The sequence below is a fragment of the Oncorhynchus keta genome, chromosome 36 (genome assembly GCF_023373465.1).
Source record: "Oncorhynchus keta strain PuntledgeMale-10-30-2019 chromosome 36, Oket_V2, whole genome shotgun sequence".
Lineage (NCBI taxonomy): Eukaryota > Metazoa > Chordata > Actinopteri > Salmoniformes > Salmonidae > Oncorhynchus > Oncorhynchus keta.
Window position 1 is genome coordinate 17543409 of NC_068456.1, and position 14592 is coordinate 17558000.

The 14592-nt window shown below is 41.8% G+C and overlaps 1 protein-coding gene across 2 annotated transcripts in view; it reads left to right on the plus strand.

Moving 5' to 3' along the window:
* Positions 1 to 14592, plus strand: part of LOC118369729 (VPS10 domain-containing receptor SorCS3) — a 68113-nt gene that overhangs the window by 47290 nt on the left and 6231 nt on the right. The window contains exons 11-26 of one of the 2 annotated variants that reach the window (XM_035754377.2): positions 665 to 767; positions 1519 to 1595; positions 1716 to 1810; positions 3110 to 3211; positions 3551 to 3668; positions 4012 to 4145; positions 4629 to 4742; positions 4918 to 5089; positions 6122 to 6305; positions 6598 to 6731; positions 6872 to 6995; positions 9477 to 9589; positions 9802 to 9927; positions 10174 to 10273; positions 11172 to 11277; positions 11456 to 11616. In XM_035754377.2, coding sequence (XP_035610270.1) covers positions 665 to 767; positions 1519 to 1595; positions 1716 to 1810; positions 3110 to 3211; positions 3551 to 3668; positions 4012 to 4145; positions 4629 to 4742; positions 4918 to 5089; positions 6122 to 6305; positions 6598 to 6731; positions 6872 to 6995; positions 9477 to 9589; positions 9802 to 9927; positions 10174 to 10273; positions 11172 to 11277; positions 11456 to 11616 — 1963 coding nt within the window. Of the gene's footprint in view, positions 1 to 664; positions 768 to 1518; positions 1596 to 1715; positions 1811 to 3109; positions 3212 to 3550; positions 3669 to 4011; positions 4146 to 4628; positions 4743 to 4917; positions 5090 to 6121; positions 6306 to 6597; positions 6732 to 6871; positions 6996 to 9476; positions 9590 to 9801; positions 9934 to 10173; positions 10274 to 11171; positions 11278 to 11455; positions 11617 to 14592 lie in introns of both variants that reach the window. The other variant, XM_035754376.2, reaches the window with a different exon arrangement.

Below are 14592 nucleotides of genomic sequence, written 5' to 3' on the forward strand. Positions count from 1 at the left end.
CAAAATCTCCATTAACCTCAATTATTTCAATTTGCCTCCAGTAATCACTGTTCAGATACATCACCCTAATGAAAGTTACATTACAGTTAATGGCAGTTAGTGGTGTTCTGGGTTAGATATGTTTGATATTAATTTAAGTGATACAATCATTTTGAATGTTAAAAGCAAGTTAACATAATATGCACATATTATGCATTAAGAAAATAATGAGAGGAATTATTGATATAACACTGTTTTTGCCTGTGTCGTTCAAATGCCTGTTGTACTCTGGCCTCCCTTCTGGGTTTGTAAAAGCTTCTATTAATGTTTCACAAAGTGGATGAATCAGAGAGATGAGTGATTCAGATTTATCAGTAAATGAAACAAGTTTGTCAGATTTATCTTTACATCTTGAGGATTTTTTAATTACATGGCTTTAAAATGGAAATGCCATCTCCAATGTCCTCTGCAGCCAGTTTCAATCTGTTGGTGGAAAAGATTAAAAAAGTGTATTTGTTCCATAAATGGTCTTTGTAAACGTGCTTTTTAAATAGAGATTAGTTTGCGCAGTTTGAATACAGAGTCAAATATAAATGAGTCAGATATGGATCCGAATAAGATGTTTGATTTGGTGTCTTGGTTTAGGTCTATATCTAAATTGAATCCATTGTGTTTGTTTTGGCAGCCATTTTGTTCTCTGCATCTGCACCTGGATACGCCAGTGAACCCTTACCTGCCTGGACGCATCTTTAGCATGGACTCAGCACCTGGGATCATTGTAGCTACAGGTAGGACAGAAGTAGAAATAGGTTGATAATGCCTGTGTAACGGATGTGAAACGCTAGCTTAGTTAAAGGGCTGCGGCTTTTGTGGAGCGATGGGTAACGATGCTTCGTGGGTGACTGTTGTTGATGTGTGCAGAGGGTCCCTGGTTCGAGCCCGGGTATGGGCGAGGGGATGGTCTAAAGTTATACTGTTACATTGATGCTGTTGACCCGGATCACTGGTTGCTGCGGAAAAGGAGGAGGTCAAAAGGGGGGTGAGTGTAACGGATGTGAAACGCTACCTCAGTTAGCGGTGGTGCGCGCTAAATAGTGTTTAAATTGGTGACGTCACTTGCTCTGAGACCTTGAAGTAGTGGTTCCCCTTGCTCTGCAAGGGCCGCGGCTTTTGTGGAGCGATGGGTAACGATGCTTCGTGGATGACTGTTGTTGATGTGTGCAGAGGAGCCCGGGTATGGGCGAGGGGAAGGTTTAAAGTTATACTGTTACACCTGTTTCTGTGTTCAACCAACAAATTAGTAAAGGTAGGCACAGCTGTTAAAAGAAAACGTTGTGCAAACTGTTATATGTGGTAGAAATGTAAAGAATCTGTTAACGGAATACAGATCAATAAACGTGTTTATAATGAGATCAGATCCTTCAATTTATAAAAAAAAATATGCAGGTTTGTTATGCAGGTTTGTTTTCTTTGAAAATATGAGTCTTTACTATGCAAATATATCAGTATATGAATACATATATTTGTTTTTGTTTTCAGGCAACATTGGTACAGAGCTGTCCTCCGCTAACCTTGGAATGTTTATAACATCTGATGCTGGAAATAGCTGGAGACAGGTGAGACCGATCTTTGCCTCAAAATGGGCTCCAACTTCAGTTAGTTTTGTCTAAAATTTGCATTTTGAATGTGAACAACTTCTGATGTAAATCATGTTTATTATCTTCTACCTTCTTTAGATTTTTGAAGAAGAACTCGGTGTTTGGTTTCTTGACAATGGAGGTGCTTTAGTTGCAGTTTCTTTAGTTGCAACAGTACCCATCCGGCACGTATGGTAGGTTCACTGTAATTCTACTACAGCGTATGGGAGTATAATAATGATATTCACTGTATGTAAAGATGCATTATACTGTAACTTACCAGTTGATTTCAGAAACTGATGTGCAAAACGTTGAGACTAATGCTGAAGTTCCTATTTCAGGACACAATTCATTTCATTCTGATTTCAGTTTTGGTGTTGTTGTTGCATACGATTATATTTAGCCTTTGAAATGCTGATTGGCAAGGTACGTTTGCATGGGATGTCTATCTCCAGCAACTGCAACTGTTTCTCTCACCACATCAAAACTGTCAGAATCCTTTCAACAAAAAAAATGGCTGTTACCGCTTTGTACTGTTCGTGGGTATTTTCGAGAGCTTTTATGCAAATGTAGCCAAGTAGAGGTTTGAAGTATCGAGGGACTTTGTTGGCCTGGGTCCTTGTGTTGTTGGAACTCTGTCACACCAGATACTTTGATGTCCCCCGCACTGAAATAGTGTCACAATCAATTAAGATCTGTGAAAGGTGATTTAAGTCCCTCAATTGTTAGAGCATGAGTCATATACATTTTTTATGTTTTGTTGCCTTCGACATTTACCTAGACCCGTGAAACATTGGTTGAGTGCGTAGTTGGGATAATTTCCCACATAGAGAACAAGCTGATAAGGGTACTTCATTTTTCATCTACGTCATGGTGAGAATGTATCTTACTGTCTGAAGAACAGTAACACCAGGAATTTGGACACATTTTGTTGAACTCTGTTTGTAGAAATGGTTAGAAATATTTTCTGTTAAACTCTTTTCATTGTCACACCTTACAAAGATTACAAAGATGACATAGAGTTACGTCTTTTGGAATTGTGGTGTACTTAAGCAATAAGGCCAGAAGAGGTGTGGTATATGGCCAATACACCACGGCTAATAGGCTGTTCTTACGCACGACGCAACACGGAGTGCCTGGACACAGCCTTTAGCCATGGTATAATTGCCATATATCACAAACCCTCAAGGAGCCTTATTGCTATTATAAACTGCTTACCAATGTAATTAGAGCAGTGAAACTAAATGTTTTGTCATACCCGTGGTATACGGTCTGATATACCATGGCTGTCAGCCAATCAGAATTCAGGGCTCAAACCACCCAGTTTATAATTGTAATTATACCATTACTAACATAGTCATTGTTTTGAGTTTGCAAGAAATGCATTTCACTGTACTTGTGCATGTGACATTAAAACTTGAAACTTGAAACTAATAAACCTCATTATGTATTCAATAATTTGTTAATAGTTATTGTCCTGTGTTGTGAAACAGGGTAAGTCTGGACGAGGGTAAGAAATGGGATCGCCACAGTTTCTCTCTGGCTCCTTTGTTTCTGGATGGAGTTCTCATGCAGCCAGAGAATCACATCATCACGTAAGTGGAGTCGGGATTTGGCCAACATTAAGTAAACACAGACCTCATATTCTAGATTACAGCTCATCTGGTGATGAGAGTAAAACAGTGTTGTTATTATGCATGAATGGGTAAATAGCGTTTACACTTAATTTCTCAATTTACAATGCTTTGTTTGCCCAGAGGTGCGATACACGTAATTGTGTTGGCATATATATTATTTTTGTTTGTGTTTAGTTTGTGCGTCTCAGCCACAGCAAAATACTGGTCTGAGCAGACCCAGCATCTTCATTTTACAAGCGACAAAGACAATAAGGCTAACAACTTACTAACTAACTTGTTTTGTTTTGTTGAATTAAGTTTCACTGGACACTTAAGCCGTGTTTCAGAATGGCAGCTGATAAAGATTGACTACAAAGCCATCTTTAGCAGGAGATGCATGGATGGAGATTATCAGACTTGGCACCTACATAACAAGGTAAAAGACATTGAAAGTTATTGTATTGATGCCAACATCAAGATGGGCATGTTGGTTTAATGTAACTGTAAACGCAGCACATAAATGCATGCACACGCATGCTCGCACTCACACACACACACACACACACACACACACACACACACACACACACACACACACACACACACACACACACACACACACACACACACACACACACACACACACACACATACAGACACACACGCTGAATCACATTGTATATTCATACAGTATAATTTCAGACTGTTGAGCACTAAAAGACATTGAATCAATGTAATGAAATTCCCCACAGGGAATGACATGTCATGTTGTTTGATAGGGAGAGCCATGTGTGATGGGAGAGAAGCAGACCTTTATGAAACGGAGGCCGGGTAACCGCTGTATGCTGGCCCAGGACTACTCCCGAGTCATATCCTCAGAACCATGCATCTGCAGGACATATGATTTTGAATGGCAAGTTATGGTAGACTTCCTAATTTTTTACGTCAGTGAATAGGCAAGGGCATTGTAAGTGTAACCCATCCCCCAACACCCAGCCCTCCTAATTACACATCTAACCACAAATATTAGTTTGCTCAACTTTATACCTCTTCAATTCCCAACATGTTCTCTAGTTTATTGCATATAGCCACTGTTCATGCATACACACAATCCAATTATAGTTTGAAAATTGTGAATGTGACTAACAGGCTGGTCTAATTTACATAATGTCAAATGATTTATCATCATCCAATTAATACGTAATTAATTGATAAATTAATTCTAAATGTCTTATCTTTCTGTCTGAAATTCTCTTTGATCCTACATGTCTGACAATAGTCATGTCTCCAGTTATGATTTTAAACCATGTAGTCATACTAGCACCTATCGTTCAACTAAAAATACTTTTTCGTGACAGATAGGGGAAAGGAGACTGAAATGTCTCATGTTTTACAGTGATTATGGGTATGAACGTCAAGCCGATGGAAAGTGTACCCCTGCTTTTTGGTTCAACCCAAGCACTGTGACAAGAAGCTGTAGCACTAGCCATAACTACCTCAACAGCACAGGGTAGGTAACTTGTAGTACTGTCCCTAATTCCTTCCTTCCTTGAGCAAAATAACACTCTGTGCTGTGATTTGATAGGGCCCTTTGTTCAGCAAATTACTCTCTCTGCATTGTGAGATTACGTTAAAGCTAGTCTCACTCTCCATCCTAAAATTACATCTATGCTGTGAATGTTCAGGTACAGAAAGGTTTTGTCCAATAATTGCAAAGAGGGAGGGAAGGATGTGTACTCCCCCAGGAAACAGCATTGTTCCCCCAGGCCTCCCAGAGGCCTCAGACTGACTACCAGCCAGGGAGAGCTCACCGCCACCGTGGGCAGTAATGTCACCTTCCTGGTGTATCTGGACGATGTGAGTTTCCTCTCCCACCACCAACTGAAACTGTGCCATTACTAGACATATTATTATTATCTCATCAGTAAACTGTGGATGTTTGTCCTGGATTATCTTGTGTTGGTTGATGTGACGTCCCCAAAGCCTGAACTTTTCTCTTCTGGCTTTGGGATGAAAGCACTATGACTCACTACATTTGTCTGTGTCTGTTTGGCTTTCTATCTTTATCTCTCACTTTCCCGTCTCCAGGGCCCAATTTTTCAAAAGTTATCTGATCATATTTCGGCAATCAAATAGAACTAAATGTTAGAATTGTGTTTTTACAAAAACTGAAAAAGGTGATTCTGATAGGGATATAGATTTGGTAATCCAATCTCACCCTTAATCAGGGTTGAATGTTTGTGTTTTTCAAAAGTCAAAAATAGTGATTAGGATAGTTTTGATGCCCAAAATCAGGATTATCTTGACACCACATGAAGGGTGGATTCAGGGTGGACTTAGAAAGGTGAAAGCTCTACAACCAAGAAATGTCAATGTAACGAAGGTGACAAGGTTTTTAAAAACGTTCTGATATCTGATAACCAAAGTTGAATTTTGTTTAATTGATCGCAGTATAGATATGTTGTTATATTGAGAAGTTTCAAATGAATGTACTCACTTATAAGTGATATGCAGGCTCTATTATTTGTAGTCTAGGTACATTTGTTCATGTTGTTTACTCATCTCTGTTTCCCTATGACAGATTCTGTGATCTTGATATTGTGGTATCTGGATCAGAACGATCCTATCCGATTATTTTCTGGAAAAAATGGCAAAGAAATGGCCAGATTGATCTGATCCTGGATAGCAAAAAAAAGAGGATTAGATAATCCGGCTCATTCTGATTCTGATTTAAAAGTTTAGAAAAACTGGGCCCTGTACTTCTCCAATGTCTAATCTCAAATCTCATCCCAAGTATTTCCATAGACAGCTCTTCCCTGTGAAAGATAATGCAGTGTCATAACATAATCTGTTTTGACTAATGATGCCTGTCTTACTTCTTGTCTCTAGGGAAACTCGTTGTGGACTTATATCCAGCTAGACTTTGGGGACGGCATCACTTTCATGTACAACCTGAGCCGGAGAGGTGATGGAATCAAACACAGCTATAGAGAAGATGGGATCTTCAGAGTGACAGCACATGCAGAGAACAGCCAGGGTTATGACATTAGCTCCCTGTTCCTACACATCACCAGTATGTCAATGAGAAACACTGGTTCTCTTATGTCTAATGTGGTTTAATGACTTTTCCTGCCCAAGCATGTTACCACAGTAAACTACTGACACCCGCATAGGTTACGGATTATCATTATGTCACCAACTATAGATTGACCTACAACAACCTTTAATGGATTGAATGTTAAGTGCTTATGAAGCTGTTTGATTTGGTTGTATTGGTCAACTAACCAATTTACTGTTCCCAAAAAAGACTGCTTTCAGTTTATATTGGCCAATATGGTTCTCTTGTGTGCTTTGGTGTGTCTCAGGCCCAGTGGAGCGTGTGTATCTCTCAGCTCCTATTGTTGCCATCCGGAAGAAAGAAGCTAACCTAACGGCTGTGGTCTGGCCTGTCCACCACAGAACACTCACCTTCTTCTGGTGGTTTGAAAACAGCTCCGAGGTGAGGTTCCTTCACCCAATTACTCTAACCTTGAGTTTATTTGCGGAAAGTTATTTTTGTCCTTTGTGTTTTCCATGTGTGCTGGAAAAGGCAAGGTTGTGCGGTTTTCTATGACATTCTCTTTATCTTGCGAAACCCAGCCCTTAATAACCTTGGATGGAAGCATCTCGTACACGTTTTGGAAGGAGGGCATGAACAGGATCATGGTCCAAGTGTCTTCTGGGTGCAACATACTGCAGGATACCAAGGTCATCATTGTCAAAGGTGAGTGGGAAGGAGTCCTTCGAATGTCTTTATTGGTAATAAGAATGTAACGTAGGTATGCAACTTTTTAATCACACATCTTCTATGTTCATGTAAACACTGCCTCCTTGTTAGTGACAATGTGGATGTCACCTCTACTCCTAGCTAGTAACCTCTACTCCCAGCTAGTAACCTCTACTCCCAGCTAGTCACCTCTACTCCCAGCTAGTCACCTCTACTCCCAGCTAGTCACCTCTACTCCCAGCTAGTAACCTCTACTCCCAGCTAGTAACCTCTACTCCTAGCTAGTAACCTCTACTCCCAGCTAGTAACCTCTACCTAGCTAGTCACCTCTACTCCTAGCTAGTAACCTCTACTCCCAGCTAGTCACCTCTACTCCTAGCTAGTAACCTCTACCTAGCTAGTCACCTCTACTCCCAGCTAGTCACCTCACTCCTAGCTAGTCACCTCTACTCCCAGCTAGTAACCTCTACTCCCAGCTAGTCACCTCTACTCCCAGCTAGTCACCTCTACTCCCAGCTAGTAACCTCTACTCCCAGCTAGTCACCTCTACTCCCAGCTAGTAACCTCTACTCCCAGCTAGTCACCTCTACTCCCAGCTAGTAACCTCTACTCCCAGCTAGTAACCTCTACTCCCAGCTAGTCACCTCTACTCCCAGCTAGTCACCTCTACTCCCAGCTAGTCACCTCTACTCCCAGCTAGTAACCTCTACTCCCAGCTAGTAACCTCTACTCCCAGCTAGTCACCTCTACTCCCAGCTAGTCACCTCTACTCCTAGCTAGTCACCTCTACTCCCAGCTAGTAACCTCTACTCCCAGCTAGTCACCTCTACTCCCAGCAGCTCGCAGCTAGTCACCTCTACTCCCAGCTAGTCACCTCTACTCCCAGCTAGTCACCTCTACTCCCAGCTAGTAACCTCTACTCCCAGCTAGTAACCTCTACTCCCAGCTAGTAACCTCTACTCCCAGCTAGTAACCTCTACTCCCAGCTAGTCACCTCTACTCCCAGCTAGTCACCTCTACTCCCAGCTAGTCACCTCTACTCCTAGCTAGTAACCTCTACTCGCAGCTAGTCACCTCTACTCGCAGCTAGTCACCTCCACTCCCAGCTAGTCACCTCTACTCCCAGCTAGTAACCTCTACTCCCAGCTAGTAACCTCTACTCCCAGCTAGTCACCTCTACTCCCAGCTAGTCATCTCCACTCCCAGCTAGTCACCTCTACTCCCAGCTAGTCACCTCTACTCCCAGCTAGTAACCTCTACTCCCAGCTAGTCACCTCTACTCCCAGCTAGTCACCTCTACTCCCAGCTAGTAACCTCCACTCCCAGCTAGTCACCTCTACTCCCAGCTAGTCACCTCTACTCCCAGCTAGTAACCTCTACTCCCAGCTAGTCACCTCTACTCCCAGCTAGTCACCTCTACTCCCAGCTAGTCACCTCTACTCCCAGCTAGTAACCTCTACTCCCAGCTAGTAACCTCTACTCCCAGCTAGTCACCTCTACTCCCAGCTAGTCACCTCCACTCCCAGCTAGTCACCTCTACTCCCAGCTTGTCACCTCTACTCCCAGCTAGTAACCTCTACTCCCAGCTAGTCACCTCTACAGCTAGTCACCTCCACTCCCAGCTAGTCACCTCTACTCCCAGCTAGTCACCTCTACTCCCAGCTAGTAACCTCTACTCCCAGCTAATCACCTCTACTCCCAGCTAGTCACCTCTACTCCCAGCTAGTCACCTCTACTCCCAGCTAGTAACCTCTACTCGCAGCTAGTAACCTCTACTCCCAGCTAGTAACCTCTACTCCCAGCTAGTAACCTCTACTCCCAGCTAGTCACCTCTACTCCCAGCTCATCACCTCTACTCCCAGCTCATCACCTCTACTCCCAGCTAGTCACCTCTACTCCCAGCTAGTAACCTCTACTCCCAGCTAGTCACCTCTACTTCCAGCTAGTAACCTCCACTCGCCGCTAGTCACCTCTACTCCCAGCTAGTCACCTCTACTCCCAGCTAGTCACCTCTACTCCCAGCTAGTCACCTCTACTCCCAGCTCGTAACCTCTACTCCCAGCTAGTCACCTCTACTCCCAGCTAGTCACCTCTACTCCCAGCTAGTCACCTCTACTCCCAGCTAGTAACCTCTACTCCCAGCTAGTCACCTGTACTCCAAGCTAGTCACCTCTACTCCCAGCTAGTCACCTCTACTCCCAGCTAGTCACCTCTACTCCCAGCTAGTCACCTCTACTCCCAGCTAGTCACCTCTACTCCCAGCTAGTCACCTCTACTCCCAGCTAGTCACCTCTACTCGCAGCTAGTCACCTCTACTCCCAGCTAGTCACCTCCATGCCATGAGGAACAAGAATAAATTGTAAATTCATGTCAGATCAAAAGCAATTCTGAGAAAACTAAAGAATTCTAAATGGTACAGTGCCACACGGAAACACTTTGTGGTAGAGGGTTCATGGCAGCATCCTCCATGTATCACAGATTTCTTCAAATCCCTGCTGTTATCGTTCTCTCCGGCTTTGGACGAGCACAACCCTGACATCCCAGAGTGGAGAGAGGACGTGGGCCGCGTGGTGAGGACAGCTGTATCACAGGTACAGGAAGAAGTTCCCTCTGGGACGACAGTCAGCATGAGGTTGTCACGCAATGTCTTTTATGGTCTTAGCAATTTCAAAACATGAGACATGATGAGGATTACTTCATTCAATGTGACATATTAAAGAACTAAAGTGAACATAGATGTTTAGTATCATGTGTTTTCCCACAATAGTAGTGTGTATGTTTGACTGTACGACTGTTATTACAGGTTTCTGGATTTCCAGAGGAACGGCTGTTGGTATCGTTGTTTCCAGGTGTTCCAACAACAGCAGAACTATTTATCCTGCCTGAGACACAGTTGCCTGAACATGGGAAGCAGAACAAAGAGGACTTAGTGAGTGTAAGCATATTTTGCTTGACTTCTTACAAGAGTTTGTCTTTTTGGAAATCTTCTAGAACAGATCTAATCGTCTAATTCATCTGCTCAAAATCCACATTTGTATAAACAATGGGGTTTAACTGACTTTTAATTGGTTTTCCAAGATAATGTTATCATAAACCTTTATTCAAATTTGAAAAGAATAATCTTTGCAAATGCACATTTTGGGGTGCCAAGTCATTTGTCTATTATGTCAAACAGATATCAAACCTTGTTATAAATGCCCTGAACCACGGATTGGTCCAGTTTGAGTTGAAAGCTGACACTCAAATAATTGTTTACATCACACAGCTAACTTTGGGTAAGTTGCAGTTTTTCTTTGTCTCTTTCACAGTATAAAGTGCAAAGTAACAATACATAAACAATTCAAAATACTATAATAAGTACTGTACTGACACTCAATTCACCAGACAATGTCAACTAATGTCAACAGCAGATATTGATGGATATTTTCCATTGAATCCCTTTTACAACTATCTTATTACAGTAGAGTGTCTTGGAGTCATTGCGATCAATAATACGATTAACAATGGGTATCTTTAGTATGCACCTTGGAAATCAGTGGGGTCATTTGGATATTAGCATATCACCAAAACGTGTCGATCAAGCCCACATTACTTTACCCTTTTCATCCAGCGATTGATCTGTCTTCACTTGTGTCTGCATGGAAAGGTCTGAGAAGCCTTTAAAATGCGATGGAAAGGTCATCAACTTCACTGGTCTCATCTTGGAAGAGAGAAATATGGTTTGGGAGGGGTGGGCTAATACATACTCAGAATAATACGCCTCAGCACTTAAAGCCATGACTAAGCACAAACCTTTCAGATGCATGGGGAGATAGAGTGCGACCTCATGTATGGAGGCCCTTTGTATGCCTTCTTCAAATGGAACATGACAGATACCGCTCCTTCTGAACCGCTCAGACCTAATGGGCTCATACTACGTGAAAAAATGAACATTTGCTGGTTTCTCCCCTTGTTTTTCTCCAAGTCTTTTTTTGTGTGTTTGGCATGATTACTTTAGTTTATTAGGATCCCTTATGCAGCAGCTACTCTTCCTGGGGTCCACACAAAACGTACATGACACAGTACAGAACAGTTATAGACAAGAGTAATACAAAGACAATACTACATTAAATAAATGATATCAACAAAGGAATTGGCTAAAGCAGAAACTGGTCTGTCTCTTTCTTTCCCCAGCACCTCTGGTTTACTCCAACCCTATTCACAGTAGCTCAGTCATGCTGATGTTGCTGTCTGTGGTGTTTGTTGGTTTAGCTGCGTTTTTCATCTTCAAGTTGAAAAGGTATGTTCTCATTATAATATTCATTGGTTGGTTATAGTCAACCTATTTTGTCTTATTTTGTCTTAGTGGCATTCGGAAAGCCATATTATACTCTCAACTATTAACACATAAGTGAAGTTCTTACAGTACTGCAGGTTAAGTTTGCATGACGTCAGTCGAGTGGTGTCTGGCTTGTTAGGAAAATCCCTTGGATCCATGTCCAGGCTGAGGAGAACCAGGAAAAGGAGCCGGAGATGATTGGCACGGTCGGGCAGAACAATACCATGTCCAAGATGAAGCTCAGTGAGTTCCCCACAGAGAAGGAACTCATGGAGAAAGAACTGAAGACCAGGAGCAGAGGTAAGTTTGACGTAGCGTCTAGAACAGTAACAGACCTGCCTATTGGACCTAGGCCTTCAGAGCCAGGCTCCCAAGAAAATGAGCACATGTCGTAGCCTACAGTACCAGTCAACGTTTGGACACACCTACTCATTCCAGGGTTTTTATTTATTTTCTCTTTTCTACATTGTAGAATACTAGTGAAGACATCAACACTATGAAATAACACACATGGAATCATGAAGTAACCAAAAAGTGTTAAGCAAAAAAGTGTTATTTAAAGTAGACACCCTTTGCACACTCTTGGCATTCTCTCAACCAGCTTCATGAGGCAGTCACCTGGAATGCTTTTCCAACAGTCTTGAAGGAGTTCCCACATATGCTGAGCACTTGTTGGCTGCTTTTCCTTCACTCTGTGGTCCAACTCATCCCAAGGTCGGGTGATTGTGGAGGCCAGGTCATCTGATGCATTGCTCCATCACTCTCCTTCTTGGTCAAATAGCCCTTACACAGCCTGGAGGTGTTTTGGGTCATTGTCCTGTTTGAAAACAAATGATAGTCCCACTAAGAACAAACCAGATGGGATGGCGTATCGCTGCCGAATGCTGTGGTAGCCATGCTGGTTAAGTGTGCCTTGAAATCTAAATAAATCACAGACAGTGTCACCAGCAAAGTGTCACCAGCAGAGTTGCAAAGAAAATGCTATATCTCAGACTGGCCAATAAAATGAAAACACAGACACTGGACAGAGGAACTCTGCCTAGAATGCCAGCATCTCGAAGTCGCCTCTTCGCTGTTGACGTTGAAAGTGGTGTTTTGTGGGTAGTATTTAATGAAGCTGTCAGTTGAGGACTTGTGAGGCGTCTGTTTCTCAAACTAGATACTCTAATGTGCTTGACCTCTTGCTCAGTTGTGCACTGGGGCCTCCCACTCCTCTTTCTATTCTGGTTAGAGTCAGTTTGCGCTGTTCTGTGAAGGGAGTAGTACACAGCGTTGTACGAGATATTCAGTTTCTTGGCAATTTCTTGCATGGAATAGCCTTCATTTCTCAGAACAGGAATAGGCTGATGAGTTTCAGAACCAGGTCTTTGTTTCTGGCCATTTTGAGCCTGTAATCGAACCCACAAATGCTGATGCTCCATATACTCAACTAGTATAAAGAAGGCCAGTTTTATTGCTTATTTAAACAGAACAATAGTTTTCAGCTGTGCTAACATAATTTCAAAAGGGTTTTCTAATGATCAGTTAGCCGTTTAAAATGATAAACTTGGATTAGCTAACAGTAGGTCGTGACAGATATTCCATTAAAAATCCCCCGTTTCCAGCTACAATAGTAATTTACAACATATTTTTATAAGAAACAATGTGTTGAAAATCCCAAATTGTTTGTATAGTCAACTTACACACAGCTCTGACACACACACTTATCCCACCAGACATGCCACCTGGGGACTTATCATAGTCCCCAAAACCAGAACAAATTCAAGAAAACATTCAGTATTATATAGAGCCCTTATTGCATGGAACTTCATTCCATCTCATATCGCTCAAATAAACAGCAAACCTAGTTTCAAAAAACAGATAAAGCAACACCTCGTGGCACAACGCCTCTCCCCTTTTTGACCTAGATAGTTTGTGTGTATGCATTGATATGTAGGCTACGTGTGCCTTTTAAAAATGTATGTAGCTCTGTCCTTGAGGTGTTCTTGTTTTAAGTTGATGTTCTGTGTTATGTCATTATGTATTATGTTTCATGTTTTGTGTGGACCAATTTGATGTTATTTTAAATGGACAACAATTTTGCTTTTCTTTCAACAACAAGGACATTTCTAAGTGACCCAAACATTTGAACGGTAGTGCATGTTGATTTGTTTGGCACTTTTTTGGTTACTACATGATTCCATATGTGTTATTTCATACTTTTGATGTCTTCACTATTATTTTACAATGTGGAAAATAGTACAAATAAAGAAAAACCCCAGAATGAGTAAATGTGTCCAAACTTTTGACTGGTATTGTATGTAAATCAGCTGTCCACACAACGTACAGAGCAGAAGACACATTTCCATCATGCTATGTAACATATGGACAATAAAGTTGTATTGTAAAATGCCGTAATATACATCAAGCTCGTTCGGACCCAGTCAAGCACGCATTTTTATCAATGAATCACGCTAAATGCATTGGGTAAAACAAAAAGTATAATTGAAACATTGTAATATGTTTTCATCTTTGCTTGGACAGCAAGTTAAAAAGCCCTAATTAGCTAGTCAGCTAACTCACACATTTTCAAACAAATGGCTAATGCATCAAGCAAGCTGCAATAAAAACCACAGTGAAGCACTCTCTAGAAATCCGTTTTACCTTATATTCTATCAGAATTCGCATTGTTTTGTGTGAAAAACTGCACATTTTAAAGTGGCCTTTTATTGTCCCCCAGCACAAGGTACACATATGTAACAAACATGCTGTTTAATCAGCTTCTTGATATGCCACACCTGTCAGGTGGATGGATTATCTCGGCAAAGGAGAAATGCTCAGTAACAGGAATGTAAACAAATTTGTGCACAGAATGTGAGAGAAATAAGCTTTTTGTACTTATGGAACATTTCTGGGATTTGTGTCAGATGTTATGAGTTCTGTGAGAATTATGAATTGCAATGGCAAGCATTGTGTCAATCTCAAGTGTCATGAAGGCATTATCATAAGCCACTACACGATACAGAAAGATTTACGGTATAGGCCTACTTTCCAATTCAATCTGCACCATAAGCTCCTGTAAGCATGAAGCATAAAGGTTGACATAGGGAAACCATTTTGGGTTGTTAAAGCAGGGGACTGCTAACTGTTTTTGACAATTGTGGCACTGCAGTGGTCCTGATAGACATTTGGGCTGGAGGCTTTTTGGGAGGTCAGCACTTTGGCCAATCTTCATCTCACAGCAGGTCTCTCCTCCAGCAGACCTTAGTGATCTGAGACAGATTGTTTTCTCTTCTG